Here is a 14,883-nt window from a genome sequence, read left to right as displayed (position 1 = left end):
TGAGTGTGATGGTTTGATCATATTCCCTTAATTTTTAGTTCCAGCTCTTAATTTTTTTTTATTTAACTCTTCATGATAAGGCTGTTGACACCATTAACTTCCTGAGTGTTCATGGCACATGGCAATACAGCTGCATGCTTCTTAAACATTTAAGAAGGTTCAATGTGTCATTTACTATGAAAATCTACGGGTTTACAGGAGCTCCAGGGTTACATGCAACTACTCTCACAAAGACTGTTTGTTCCACAAACGCTATCTTGCAAAAAGCATTTATCCTAGCAGTTTTCACTCACACTCTGGGTGAACCAAGCAATGACTTCACCGGTGGTGGATTTAGTTTTGGGTGACATGGACAGTCGCGGGGTACACCACCTCCCGGGTGTCTAAGTCTACTATTACAGACTGCCCGCTACGGACAACAAGGGGCATCATCTCCACACCAGCCCCTTCGCTCAGAGCTCCAAATGTGCTTCACCCTGCACTGGACTTCACCCTCCTAGCCTCAGTGCTACCCAATTCTCAGTCTTTACTTATTGTCACCAGCAGATCCCTTGATATCCACAAATGGCTAGTCACTCAACTGGTTACTGAACGTCATCTGCCAAGACAGAGCTGAAGACCTGAAATGGAATGGGCTGCACTCACTGAGATGTGATACAGTAAATATTATTTTGTCTGTCTTTTGATAGGTGCGATGGATAACTGTTTGGTTATGCACCAGCTACGCTGTAATGGTGTCTTAGAAGGCATTCGTATCTGCAGAAAAGGTTTTCCTAATCGAATTCTGTATGGAGACTTCAGGCAGAGGTGAGCTCAAGCAAACTGTAGCCTTCAGTAATCAATTAGAATTTATATTTTTAATATGAAAATTGTTAGCAATATCAGCTATTTCAGCAATGGCCTGTTCTGTGTGCTGCGGTCACGGAAACTTTATGTCTGCCAGTTGAAAGAGAGTAAGGAGGAGCTTCATTATCCAAAGTCCATCTGCATTCTAAATAAGGACGATGCCTAGAGCTACATGGGTCCTTATTGCTAATTCTGTTATATTAAGTAATTTATTATTTATGCCGTCATTGTACTTATTAATTTTTATTGTATTTTATATTCTTTAATGCACAGTGTTGGAGTTTAACACCTAAGCATTTCACTACATACATTATAGTACTAAGTATAACTAAGTATAACTGTATGTGAGAAATAAAATGTAATTTAATTTGATTTGGTGAAACCAGATTGAAAGTATTTAGTATACTATATCAAGGTATAAAATGAAGGGCTTCCTGGCAGGCCTGGGACCCATTCATTAACTCTTTAGTCACCCTGTTTTGTGGTGTTTTAATTCAGCCATTGCCCATTACTGGATTTGAGATAAAATCCTCACAGGTGGCGCAGTGGTAGTGCTGCTGCTTTGCAGTAAGGAGACTGTGGAAGGTTGTGGGTTCGCTTCCCGGTCCCTCCCTGTGTGGATAGCGCTTTGAGTACTGAGAAAAGCGCTATATAAATGTAATGAATTATTATTATTACTAAGACAGCATCCATGATTTAGTATTGTAGGAAGAAACTGGCACAAACGATGTAACTCATCACTGAAACTGGATTTGCCTAAAATTTTACTGAGGCCTAGTATCAGGTGGCAGCATTTGACCCATGCTGTTGATTTTATAGCATCCAAATTTAATCAAGATTTGAAAAACACTTAATCTGTCTTTATTACATATAAATGATCTGTTTGGAAGCCAGAACTGACATATATGGTGTATTACCCTGACTTAGTTTAGCGTTGTTATACTCTTTGATATACCTGCGTACTACTGCATATAAAGCAGTTAAGGTCAAGATGATTTTAAGATGATGTAAACAATCAACTGTTTTATTTGATAGATACCGTATTCTGAACCCAGCTGCAATCCCAGAGGGACAGTTCATTGATAGCCGTAAAGGGGCCGAAAAGCTCCTGGGATCTCTGGACGTTGACCATAGCCAGTATAAATTTGGACATACTAAGGTAAATATTAGCATCCTGCTAACTAAATTATATTAATTTTGTCCTGATGTTTGGGATAGATTGGGGATATTGGTGTTAGTCTTGTTAATTCACAACTTCAGTTAGTTTGGTTTGATTTACGTTATATGGGTTGGAGACGGTGTCACTGACCAGAAAGCAGAAGACAGAGCTGGAGGTGGCAGAGTTAAAGATGCTAAGATTTGCATTGGGTGTGACGAGGATGGATAGGATTAGAAATGAGTATTAGAGGGTCAGCTCAAGTTGGACGATGGAAGACAAAGTCAAAGAGGCGAGATTGCGTTGGTTTGGACATATGCAGAGGAGAGATGCTGGGTATATTGGGAGAAGGATACTAAGGATAAAGCTGCCAGGTAAGAGGAAAAGAGGAAGGCCTAAGAGAAGGTTTATGGATGTGGTGAGAGAGGACATGAAGGTGATGGGAGTAACAGAACAAGATGCAGAGGACAGAAAGATATGGAAGAAGATGATCCGCTGTGGCAACCCCTAATGGGAGCAGCCGAAAGAAGATGAAGAAGATTACTAACTTGTGCATGTTCTACCAGTGTCTACTCATTACAAATATGCACGTTGGACTGATGGGCAACTCTTAATTGACCTGTTATGAATGAACATGGATATAGGTTTTAGAGCGCCCTTGAAAAGACTTATGCCTTAACCAGTGCCTATCTATCTATCTATCTATCTATCTATCTATCTATCTATCTATCTATCTATCTATCTATCTATCTATCTATCTATCTATCTATCTATCTATCTATCTATCTATCTATCTATCTATCTATCTATCTATCTATCTATCTATCTATCTATCTATCTATCTGTTTCTGGTAGATAAGCTCTGGATCTCTGTGACCTTCAGAAAATGAATAATAAATGGCTGCATTAGTAATCAAGCTGTTTGATTTGTAGGTGTTCTTTAAGGCTGGTTTACTTGGCACACTAGAAGAGATGAGAGATGAAGCGCTTTCTCGTATTATCACTGGAATCCAAGCCAATGGAAGAGCCATGCTGATGAGATCAGAGTACAAAAAAATTGTTGAGCGCAGGTAATTAATTAGAAAAAATATTCATCCACTTTGCTGTCGTTTGATAGACCAGGTTTTTAGCATTCAGACGTTCAAGAGCCCAAGACTCAGTCAACCTATATACTGTATATAATAACATGAGCTGTAAAGAGTGAACAAGAACTCTACCTACTGTACACTTGTATAGGTTACATTTAATTTCTTGACAGTTCTTCAAGGCTAATGCTAAAATTCCATCAACCGTGATGCACTTCAGTACATCAGTTAGAAACTGAGGGAAAACAATCTCATAGTGTTGAAGAACTGGCATCACAGCAAGATACATTTACATGATTTGTCAATATTTAAAAAAATAATCACAAGAAGACATTCATATTGGGTAATGTGTTTTTGTCAATGGAAAGATTCCATTTCCTAGGTGTTCTCATGTTGAGCAGCACAAGACACATACTTCTTGATTAGGATGACCTGTCCTTTCTAACGTTCCTAAAGGCCAGCGTTTCTCAACCTTTGTATTTGCGACCCGAGTTTTCATAACAGTTTTAATCGCACCCCCCTAACATTTATTTGAAAGGAGCCCACTAATACTAATTTGTTCTTTTTTAATTAATGAAATATCATAGATGCATATTTTATTATACCTACTTAACTTTTATTGACATTTATCTAACTCTATATTTATTTTTCTAGTATCAGAATGTAGTTTAAGTTAATATGTTTTGGTTTCAATAGAAGTATTTTTCATATTTTCACTTCTTGTTTTCTTTTTTTCACATCTTTGCGCCCCCCTTTCTATTACTTCACACCCCCCTAGTCGGGCCAGCCCCATAGATTGAGAACCACTGCTAAAGACAATCATATGGGACATTTTAGCAAATTGGGACATAACCTTAGCTTAGATGCCATGTCAGTGGATTCCAGCCTCTTTGAAAGGGGTTGACATTAATAACCACAGTTAAAAGATGCGAGCCATATCAGTGAAAGTTTAGCTCAACATGATAACTTCTTTCATTCTATATCCCAGAGGTACTCAGTTATGGTCCTTGGGCTCGACAGTGGCTGCAGGTTTTCACTTTAACCAGTTTCTTAGTTAAAACCTGTTTATTTACTATTAAAGCATTTTTACCACGCTTATATTAACTTCACCTGTTTGTTGTCTGGTACAAATCTTGTAATCGATATTTAACCCACTTCCGGTTGTCCAAATGACTTGAAATCTTGCACACTTACTCACTTCCAATGACAGTACATGAATCAACAATCAGTTTCACTAATTGACCAATTAATCCATGTTAATTAAGAAATGAAATTTTCATATGAAGAATAGTTTGAGATTTCACCAATAGATGGCGCTAGTAACGGATAGAAATATTAAAGGAAGTGTTAAAATATTGATTACAAAATTATACTAAAACAAACCCAAGACTAAAACGTTGAAAATAATATATATATATAAATACTTTTTAAAAACTATGCTTATAAGTTAAAAAGTGTACTAAAAAGTAAAAAATAAGTCTTTCATACATCACTCGTAACATAAAAGCATGTGCGCTTTTTATCAATCAACATTCAAAAAGTGCCCACGCTTTTATTTTTTTTTATGAGTGATGTATGAGAGACTTATTTTTTACTTTTTCGTACACTTTTTAACTTAATTTAAGCGTCAGTCAGTCATTTTCCAACCTGCTCTATCCTAACGAGTAACAGATCAAATGCAATTTCAAGCACCTTTAGCCGCCAACTGTAAATGATTTTTAATTTTCTGCTCCCTCTCCTCCAGCTGGTGAGCAAGCTGTGCATTCTTCCAACCTGAGCAAAGACAGAAAAGTTCTTGTGTTATATATATATATATAATGTACAAGTTATTTGAAGTTAATGAAAATCTGCAAGAATCTAAAAACACTGTTTCAACTGTCGGTCATTATCCAATCCAACCTGCTATATCCTAATTACAGGGTCACGGGGGTCTGCTGGAGCCAATCCCAGACAGCACAGGGCGCAAGGCAGGAACAAATCCTGGGCAGGGCGCCAGCCCACCGCAGGGCACACACTCACACACCAAGGACAATTTTAGAATGGCCAATGCACCTGACCTGCATGTCTTTGAACTGTGGGAGGAAACCCACGCAGACACGGGGAGAACATGCAAACTCCATGCAGGGAGGACCCAGGAAGCAAACCACAGGTCTCCTTACTGCGAGGCAGCAGCGCTACCACTGTGCCACCGTGCCGCCCTAATATAAGGGTGGTTTTTAAAAAGTATTTTTTTATATATGTATACTATTTTGGACTTTGTTTTAGTTAACCTGCTTGTTACCGTTCAGAACCCATAATTGCCTTATTAGTGTTAAACCACTGCATTTAGGTTTTATTGTTGCCTGTTTTCTTAAACAGCCATCAGTTAATAATGAGGTGTAAATGACAAAGGAACTCCCAGCTCTCCAGCTAATGTGATTCCATTTAAACCTGTGTACGTCCATTATGAAGTATCTCTGTTAATAACATGTTCTGAAATAATTGAGAGAGAAGGGAAGGACAACAAAACGTATGGATAAAGTTCTCAGAAAACGGAAACATTTTCAATTTTTGTTTTGGAAGAATGAGAGGACTAACAAGACATATAATTAAATACCAAGTTTCATTATCTGTTAGGCCTGGGGTTTAATTATGGAACTGGTTGGAACTAAAACATGAAGTCACCACAAACCTCGAGGACCTTAACTGAGTGCCCTGCTGTAGCTTATGAACTACAATAAGTATGAATGTCAGTTGTGAGTAGGATGCAAGTGTATGCTTTCCACTGCCAGTACACACAGATTAACTGAGATGCATATACTGTATGTTTGTGCTTGCTATGCAGAGATTCTCTGCTTGTGATCCAATGGAACATTCGTGCATTCATGGGGGTAAAGAACTGGCCCTGGATGAAGCTGTATTTCAAGATCAAGCCGCTCTTGAAAACTGCAGAGACAGAGAAAGAGATGGCCAACATGAAGGAGGAGTTTACTAAACTCAAAGAAGCCCTAGAAAAATCAGAGGCCAGACGCAAAGAGTTGGAAGAGAAAATGGTTTCATTGTTGCAAGAGAAAAATGATCTGCAACTCCAAGTCCAGTCTGTAAGTTCAAACCTACAAAATACATTTTTTTAGATGTGTTTAGTAACATTTTACGGTAGCTGCCTTAGTGATTTAAACATTTCGGAAGTTAACCCAGGGTGTACTTTATTAGGACCTGGATAAAATATCTTTAAGGGAAATTGGAACTAAAAGTGATTTGGGCAGGCCGATAATTGACACATCTCCATCTAGACAAGAATTTTCAAATCCATACCTGCAGTGTAGGAAGTGAAGATCCAGAGAAGGTTTTACATATGAAAGACCACATGACAATATTTGTAAATGGTAGAAAAGTTAACACTGGCCTAACCATGCCAGTAGTCTTTTTCCAATGTATTTGGTTTTAAAGTTTCCACACAATTTTGCCAGTGTTGCAGTGCTACAGAATAATTCCTTCCTGTCTACTAACAAGCACTAGTTCAATGCTGATGTTTTAAGCCATATAGGTACTGTAATTGTTTCCCGAATGCCTTGAGGCTTTGTATACAGTAGTCATTTCTGAACCTCAGTTTCTAGTTTCATACACGTTACCTGACTAATTCAATCCAATCTACTGGTTATGTAACATAGATAACATGTCATTGGCATCATTTGATCACTTGTGCACTGTCTGATGCACAGAGTCTACACTCATTTTTGACAAGAAACCGTATTTGTCATATACAACAGGAGCAAGATAACCTAACAGATGCTGAGGAACGGTGTGACCAGTTGATCAAAAACAAGATCCAGATGGAGGCCAAGCTGAAGGAGACTACTGAACGCTTGGAGGATGAGGAAGAAATGAATGCTGAGCTGACTGCCAAAAAACGGAAATTGGAAGATGAATGTTCTGAGCTTAAAAAAGACATTGATGACCTAGAGCTCACTCTGGCCAAGGTGGAGAAAGAGAAGCATGCAACTGAGAACAAGGTATACAAACATTAAACAATTAAAAGATAATCAATGAAACCTGAACCAGAATCAGCAACCGTAACAGCATTCCTATATATTATAATTGTCACAGGTTAAAAACCTAACGGAGGAGATGGCAGCATTGGATGATACTATTGCTAAGCTGACTAAAGAAAAGAAAGCTCTCCAAGAAGCTCATCAGCAGACACTGGATGACCTTCAGGCTGAGGAAGATAAAGTGAACACGCTGACCAAAGCGAAGACAAAGCTGGAGCAGCAGGTGGATGACGTGAGTATCAAAAATTCCACCGATTTTATTAGAAAGTGTACTGCATTTTACAGAGAATTGCCCATCTAGTGAGGATAATATAGTGAAATGGTTAACACTGAATACTACACTCATTGGGATTAATTTTGTACAACCATATTTTTATGCAAATATAAATATTCATGATCTTTTCATTCTAAGTCTTGTTTAATACACAGATTGTCAATTCTGCCCCACTCAGTGTACTTCATATTAAAATGCAATTAAAACAAGAGAAACACCAAGCAATATATTAATATCAAAAACCTAATAAGGAGTGAGGTCCATCTTGGCATTCTGTTGTTCATGTCCTGAACTGTGAGTAGTAGGATATTGTACCAATCTTTAACAAGAAAAGCATTCAGTTCTTTGGGGAATGAGGGAGATGGACGCTTACTGTGCACTCTGTGCTTCAGATACCCCCATAAAGGTTTAATGATGTTTATACCTAGCAACTGGAAAGGCCAAGGAAGGCATGTGAGTTTATCGCGGTACTTTTGTGTTAGTTTAGTATTGTGTATGGGGGCATTATTATCCTGGAGTAGGGGGATATCGTGACGGCAGGGTATTTGTACTACTGGGGCCACCTGGTCTTACATGGTAGCCTTCTATTCCTTGCTTGTCTAACAACTACACAGAACAATATTGGACCTCTGTGTTAGTTACTGTATGTTACTAATTTATAGTTAATTATAATTAACTAATTATAGTTAGTTAGTTAGTTAGGCGGTGCCGTGAGTGGCAGCCTTTCCAGCAGTTCCGTGTAGGACTTTATCTTCTTTATCTTTCTACCTTTTCCTCTATCTCTCTGATCACTCCTACCACTTTCTCTTGTGAATTTCCCCTTGGGGATTAATAAAGTATCTATCTATCTATCTATCTATCTATCTATCTATCTATCTATCTATCTATCTATCTATCTATCTATCTATCTATCTATCTATCTATCTATCTATCTATCTATCTATCTATCTAATTGTCAGAGTTCTTGAATAAATGAAACATATTGGAAATCAACAGAATACAGCTCCGCTTTTTAGCTGAATTTGTAGCTAGGATTTAGTTATTTTAAAGATAAACACCTTTATCTTGAGGAGTTTCTGGTAATTTCCTTCTACTTTTCCCATTGTATTGTTATCATAGTTCATGTCTTTATAATATTTCATAAGAATTTATTGATATAGTCAAATTCAAATTATTATTTTTAACCTGCACCAGCATTCATTCATTCTTCTGGACAGTTGTGAGCACAGCAGCTGCGTGCAGCTTTACCAAATGTACAGGAGGTGACAGCACGTCCCTCCTCTCTGAGGCCAGCAGCAGGGTGCTTGTTTATTTTATTGTGACTGATGTCTCATTGTTTCTGCTTGTAGTTTCAGCAGCAGTGCAAATGAAATGATCTGATTGTCTGTCTTCTGAAACACGGCCTCCAGTGGAGTTGCTTGATCCAGACGATCTGACAACACTGGCATATGACAAAGTCTACTTACTATATGCCAGTGGCTCTTACCATTGCTTCTGATGACAGTCAAAATGTTATTAAGAGGACACAAAACTGAATAATTGTGATGCATGTAATTGCTTTCACTGTAAGACATATGCTTCCAGTGTGGGCAGGAAACTGAGGTTCGGGTTGGATTGAATAATTGTATAATGTAAGATCAGTCAGTCATAAAAACATTTGTCTTGCTGTGTCCCAACATTTAAATTAAGACCTTTTTAAAGGTGACATGATCTGGCTTTGGTTCATCTTCACCTTCCTGTCTTAAAATGCACCTAATGAGTTTTATAAGCATTACTGTATTGCTGGTCAGAGGGTCTAAAACAAACTGACAACTTGTAGTGAAAGTTCACAGGCTGTAACCTGAGTTTTCTCTTTCTAGATGTTTTTCTCCATCAGTATGTGTGCCTACAGTATATATAGGATAAGTAAAGAGACCAAACATTTTCCTCACTGACTGATTTCAAATTATACAATTAATTATTGCACATGGAAGCTCAATTACCTTTTCACACTGGAAGAGCATTAAAGCGAAAGCAGTTATATACCACACCACCAACACCACACTTTCAAAGTGAATGGGCCATTAGCGTGCAGACTAATCTAAGTATAATATAGCAGCTGACTGGGCCCCTTCTGTAGGCCAGATACGTTTCACAAAGATGGCTTTACTTTTGTAGTGGGTTGCCAGCTGGCAGTTGAGATGTACTGTATAAAGAGATTCAATAAGAGATGGAAGTAAAAGGTGAACATATTTATTTTCAAATGTGTGCATTACACTCTGATTGGGGCGTTTAAGAGACTGAGCGAGGATTCTGAGTGTCTGGGCTTGCGAGTGTCCTGGATAAAAAGACAACATCCAGGCCTTTAATGACCTCTTGGGCACAGCCATCAGCAGTGTGTCTGTCTGCGGAGAGAGTGTCGACCTTGTCGAGAGGTTTACTTACCTTGGCAGTGACATTCATGTCTCTGGTGACTCTTCCTATGAAGTCAGTAGACGGATTGGGAGAGCATGGGGGGTCATGTGGTCGCTGGAAAGGGGTGTGTGTCGCTCCCGATATCTATGCAAAAGGACGAAGGTCCAAGTCTTTAGAGTCCTGGTGCTTCCTGTCTTGCTATATGGTTGCAAGACATGGACGCTATCCAGTGACCTGAGACGAAGACTGGACTCCTTTGGTACTGTGTCTCTCCGGAAAATCCTTGGGTACCGTTGGTTTGACTTTGTGTTGCTCATGGAGTCCCGAATGAGGCACATTACCTGCATTGTGAGGGAGCGTCAGTTACGGCACTACGGCCATGTGGCGCGCTTCCCCGAGGGTGATCCGGCTTGTAAGATCCTGGGGACCCGAGTGGCTGGACCAGGCCAAGGGGACGTCCACGTAACACCTGTCTGTGGCAGATAGAGGGTCATTTCCAGAGGGTGGGACTGGACCGTGTGTCTGCGGGGGGGGTTGCCAACTGGGATCCCGAGTTGTTTTGTTGTGTAGTGGGTGTGGCAACACACTGTACCAGTGCATGCTCCCCAACTTGACTTGACTTGCATCACACTGAGAATCCCAGTTTAGAGAAACAGAGTTCAGGAATAAAGGCAACATAATTTAACATCTTCACCTATGGCTCCATACCGAGAGGTTAAGCACTGTTCCAAATTGCTTTGGAGCCTTTATAACAGCTAGAGGTAGCTAGTAAATTTGCCACAATTCCAAATCCATAATACACATTCATCCCTCTTTCTGTTACTCTGGTCTCCCCTCTCAATCGTTTCTCTCAGATTTAACCTTCCTGTTTCAACAGCATTGAGTTTTCACTCTACCTTAATTCTCAACTTTAGCATCAAAGGTCACAGTGCACTCTGTTAGCTTTTATTTGCTCATTTGCCCCACACAACTCATATTGCTTTGTAGTCAAAACAGACTAGATCATGCTGAAAATTGGTACACCAGCCATCACAATAACCCCACATCACACATAACGAACTATTGTACCATTATAAGGAGAGAAGATGACAAATAAAGCAATAAAGGAATTTGAAGTTGAGATGGTTATGAAACAAGACCTTCTTTCCTTTTTTTCTAGCTGGAAGGGTCTTTGGAACAAGAGAAAAAGGTTCGAATGGATCTGGAGCGTGCCAAAAGGAAGCTTGAGGGTGACTTGAAGCTGATGCAGGAAAATGTAATGGATCTAGAAAATGACAAACAACAGCTAGAAGAGAAAATCAAGAAGTAAGGGGCCAGGCAGAAGAGTGATTATTAATAAAGCCGCTTTCAATTTTAATATTGGTTAATGAAGGAAAATCAAATATTCCAGCGTAAAACACAAAGCATTGAAAACAGTTTTTTGACTTTTGACATTATTGTCTTCTAGGAAAGAGTTTGAACTAAGCCAGATGAACAGCCGAATTGAGGATGAGCAGGCATTGGGCATGCAAGCTCAGAAGAAACTGAAGGAGCATCAGGTTGGCATAAATGTCCTTCCTTTCTTCAAAGAACAGAAGTTCAGGCTCTCAGAAATTATTAAAAATATTGCACTAATTTAGATGGGTAAAATCGTAGAACATTATGTTGCTGTTGTTTCCTTTTTCGATGTTCTGTGTCCATGTTATTAATATATCAGGTTTCAATGTCTCCCATTGTAAGTAATGATCTAGGCTCATGCAGAAGCTCGGAGATGGGACAGAGACATTACACATTTGGAAGGGAGCCACTGCAGTTTAGAGCTCTCTCATCTATAGAGTGAAGGAGATATTTCTTTAGCTCTTTGAGATGAGACAGTTTATTTGTATTCCAAAACCCATCAGTTTGTGACACCAAAGAGCAAATTCATCAGCAGAGATAATATATTGACCCTCATAGTGCACTGAAACTGTTGAAATGCAAAGAAGATGATCAGGGCTTGATATTGTAGTGAAATGTGTGAAATTCCTGTTACCAACATAATCGGCTGTCTTACAGGTCATACTTCTATGCCATTTGATGTATAATTTTATGATTGTGTTTGGCTTCCTACAGGCTCGCATCGAAGAGTTAGAAGAGGAATTGGAAGCAGAAAGAGCAGCTCGTGCCAAAGTGGAAAAGCAGAGATCTGACCTCTCACGAGAGCTGGAGGAAATCAGCGAGAGGCTGGAGGAAGCTGGAGGTGCAACCTCTGCCCAAGTGGAGCTGAACAAGAAAAGAGAAGCAGAATTCCAGAAGGTCAGAAGATTACTGTGTAGCACTCTGGCTCATATAAAATCACACTCACGCATAAATAAATCCAGCTGTATTGATTACTAGCACAATTCCCTTGGTGCTTTTTATTTGGTGTTATTAAGAGATATGAGGCCCCCTGATTTACTTATGGAGTGTAAACTTTCCTTCCAGATCCGCCGTGATCTAGAAGAAGCAACTCTCCAGCATGAGGCAACAGCTGCAGCACTACGAAAGAAGCATGCAGACAGCGTTGCTGAGCTGGGAGAGCAGATAGACAACCTGCAAAGGGTCAAGCAGAAACTGGAGAAGGAAAAGAGCGAGCTCAAGTTAGAACTGGATGACATAGCCTCAAATATGGAGCAAGTAGTCAAGACTAAGGTGAGAAAATAATGACGCCCTGAAACATACGATGACCGAAGGTGTTGACAGACAAATCATATTCTACTGCGAAACTCATAATTACAACATTACAGAAACATTCTATTATTTTACTAGTGTGTGCTATGTATGAGCAGAATCACAACTAACAGCAACAACAACATTTATTTCTATAGCACATTTTCATACAAGTAATGTAGCTCAAAGTGCTTTACATGATGAAGAAAAGAGAAAAAAAGACAAAGTAAGAATTAAAATAAGAGAACACTAATTAACATAAAATAAGAGTAAGGTCCGATGGCCAGGGAGGACAGAAAAAACAAAAAATCTCCAGACGGCTGGAGAAAAAAATAAAATCTGCAGGGGTTCCAGGCCACGAGACCACCCAGCCCCCTCTGGGCATTCTACCTAACATAAATGAATAGTCCTCTTTGTATTTAGGGTTCTCATGGAAGGACTTGATGATGATGGTCATGTAGACTTCTGGCTTTTAATCCATCAATGTAGGAACATCATGGTGCTTTGATTAGGTGGTGGTGGCACAGGTTGCCACCACAGAAAACCGGGAAAAGAAACAGAAGAGAGAGTAGGAGTTAGTACGGATTTTGGAGCCACCAGGAATAGTTATGCTAATTAATTGAATATACAGAGCATCAGGATTAAACTAAAATGAAGTTATGAGAAGGCCATGTTAAAGTAATATGTTTTCAGCAGTTTTTTAAAGTGCTCCACTGTATTAGCTTGGCGAATTCCTACTGGCAGGCTATTCCAGATTTTAGGTGCATAACAGCAGAAGGCCGCTTCAACACTTCTTTTAAGTTTTGCTCTTGGAATTCTAAGCAGACACTCATTTGAGGATCTGAGGTTACGATTTGGAATATAAGGTGTCAGACATTCCGATATATAAGATGGGGCGAGATTATTTAAGGCTTTATAAACCATAAGCAGAATTTTAAAGTCAATCCTGAATGACACAGGTAACCAGTGTAGTGACATCAAAACTGGAGAAATGTGCTCGGATTTTCTTTTCCTTGTTAGGATTCTAGCAGCTGCATTCTGCCCTAGTGGCAAACGATTTATGTCTTTTTTGGGTAGTCCTGAGAGGAGTGCGTTACAGTAATCTAGTCGACTGAAAACAAACGCATGAACTAATTTCTCAGCATCTTTCAATGATATAAGAGGTCTAACTAAACAAGTGATAACGTCTCAGTGCTGAAGAAAATGGTAGAAACAGGCAATGATCTTATCAATGTAAATGTTATTTACTATTTCCTTGTTTTTTTTTTAATCAGTTGTTGATTAAAATTTTACTGTAGGTAAATTTGGAGAAGATGTGTCGTTCACTGGAAGACCAGGTGAACGAATATCGCACTAAGATTGAAGAAAGCCAACGCTCTCTCAATGACTTCACCACTCAAAGAGCAAAACTTCTAACAGAAAATGGTAAAATTTTGAAAGATTTAATTTTGCAACATTCCTCCACTTTGATGTCTCGACTGACTGAACTGCATCACTCTTGATCTCGTTGTATCCTCTCATTGCATGTCCAGTGATGTTTCCAACTCTTCTAGGTGTTGGCACTTTACTACAAGCCCAGTTAACATTCAAAAGGCCAAATCATGTCATGTATCCACATTTCTGAGTCCCTGTTTCTCTTTGTTGCTCTGTTGTTGTACATTTATTTCAATGTGCTTATTATTATTGTTTTTTGTTATTATAAAGACGTCATCCCCTCTGTTTTTGTATCAGTATTGGCCATAGCCATGCTTTATTGTTGTTACGCTCTTTGCTGGACATGTAACATGGTGATCATATGACATGCCACGTCATCACGGTTCTATGCAAGATGACGATTCTCAGCAGCATACCGAGTCACACAAACAATAATTTACAGTGTGAGTTAGGGGCAAATAAACCAAGCTTGAATTAAGAATTTGTGTAACAGTTTTCTCAACAACAGTTTTGGTTTTGATGTTTGCTACCGATTGTACATTTGGGGGTTAGAACCTGGCTTATTCTCTGACGTTGTCCTTTTCGTTTACCTTACTCATTTCCCAGTTCCATTCTTACTCTCCATAATTTCCTGTGAGCATGTGTACTATTTAGGATGTTCAGAACAACTACCGCCATTAAAATAATGTTTCTCCTAATATATGGAAAATGATTTCTCCTGATTGCCTATGTGTTATGCTACAGGTGAGCTTACAAGGCAGCTGGAGGAAAAGGAATCTTTGATTTCCCAACTGACACGTGGAAAGCAGTCATACACACAACAACTGGAGGACATTCGTAGACAGCTGGAAGAAGAAGTCAAGGTAAGATTCATCTAGCTAAACAAACATCCATTCAAGTTAGAAGGTATATTTTACAATCATTGACTTCAAGTTCAGATGTATTGTCATACTGTATACACAGTACAGTGAAATTCTTATTTGCTTGTCTCCTGCA

The 14,883-nt window shown here is 39.1% G+C and overlaps 1 protein-coding gene across 1 annotated transcript in view; it reads left to right on the top strand.

The window, feature by feature from the left end:
- Positions 1-14,883, top strand: part of LOC114645786 (myosin-6-like) — a 63,483-nt gene that overhangs the window by 24,917 nt on the left and 23,683 nt on the right. The window contains exons 18-29 of the mRNA XM_051922289.1: positions 690-807; positions 1,882-2,005; positions 2,936-3,072; positions 5,912-6,167; positions 6,837-7,079; positions 7,174-7,350; positions 10,946-11,091; positions 11,234-11,324; positions 11,878-12,060; positions 12,229-12,435; positions 13,752-13,878; positions 14,632-14,750. Coding sequence (XP_051778249.1) covers positions 690-807; positions 1,882-2,005; positions 2,936-3,072; positions 5,912-6,167; positions 6,837-7,079; positions 7,174-7,350; positions 10,946-11,091; positions 11,234-11,324; positions 11,878-12,060; positions 12,229-12,435; positions 13,752-13,878; positions 14,632-14,750 — 1,928 coding nt within the window. The remainder of the gene's footprint in view (positions 1-689; positions 808-1,881; positions 2,006-2,935; positions 3,073-5,911; positions 6,168-6,836; positions 7,080-7,173; positions 7,351-10,945; positions 11,092-11,233; positions 11,325-11,877; positions 12,061-12,228; positions 12,436-13,751; positions 13,879-14,631; positions 14,751-14,883) is intronic.

Source organism: Erpetoichthys calabaricus, chromosome 2 (genome assembly GCF_900747795.2).
Source record: "Erpetoichthys calabaricus chromosome 2, fErpCal1.3, whole genome shotgun sequence".
NCBI classification, from domain to species: Eukaryota; Metazoa; Chordata; class Cladistia; order Polypteriformes; family Polypteridae; genus Erpetoichthys; species Erpetoichthys calabaricus.
Note: the sequence above shows the minus strand (reverse complement) of the source record. Positions and strands in the feature narration are given on the sequence as shown.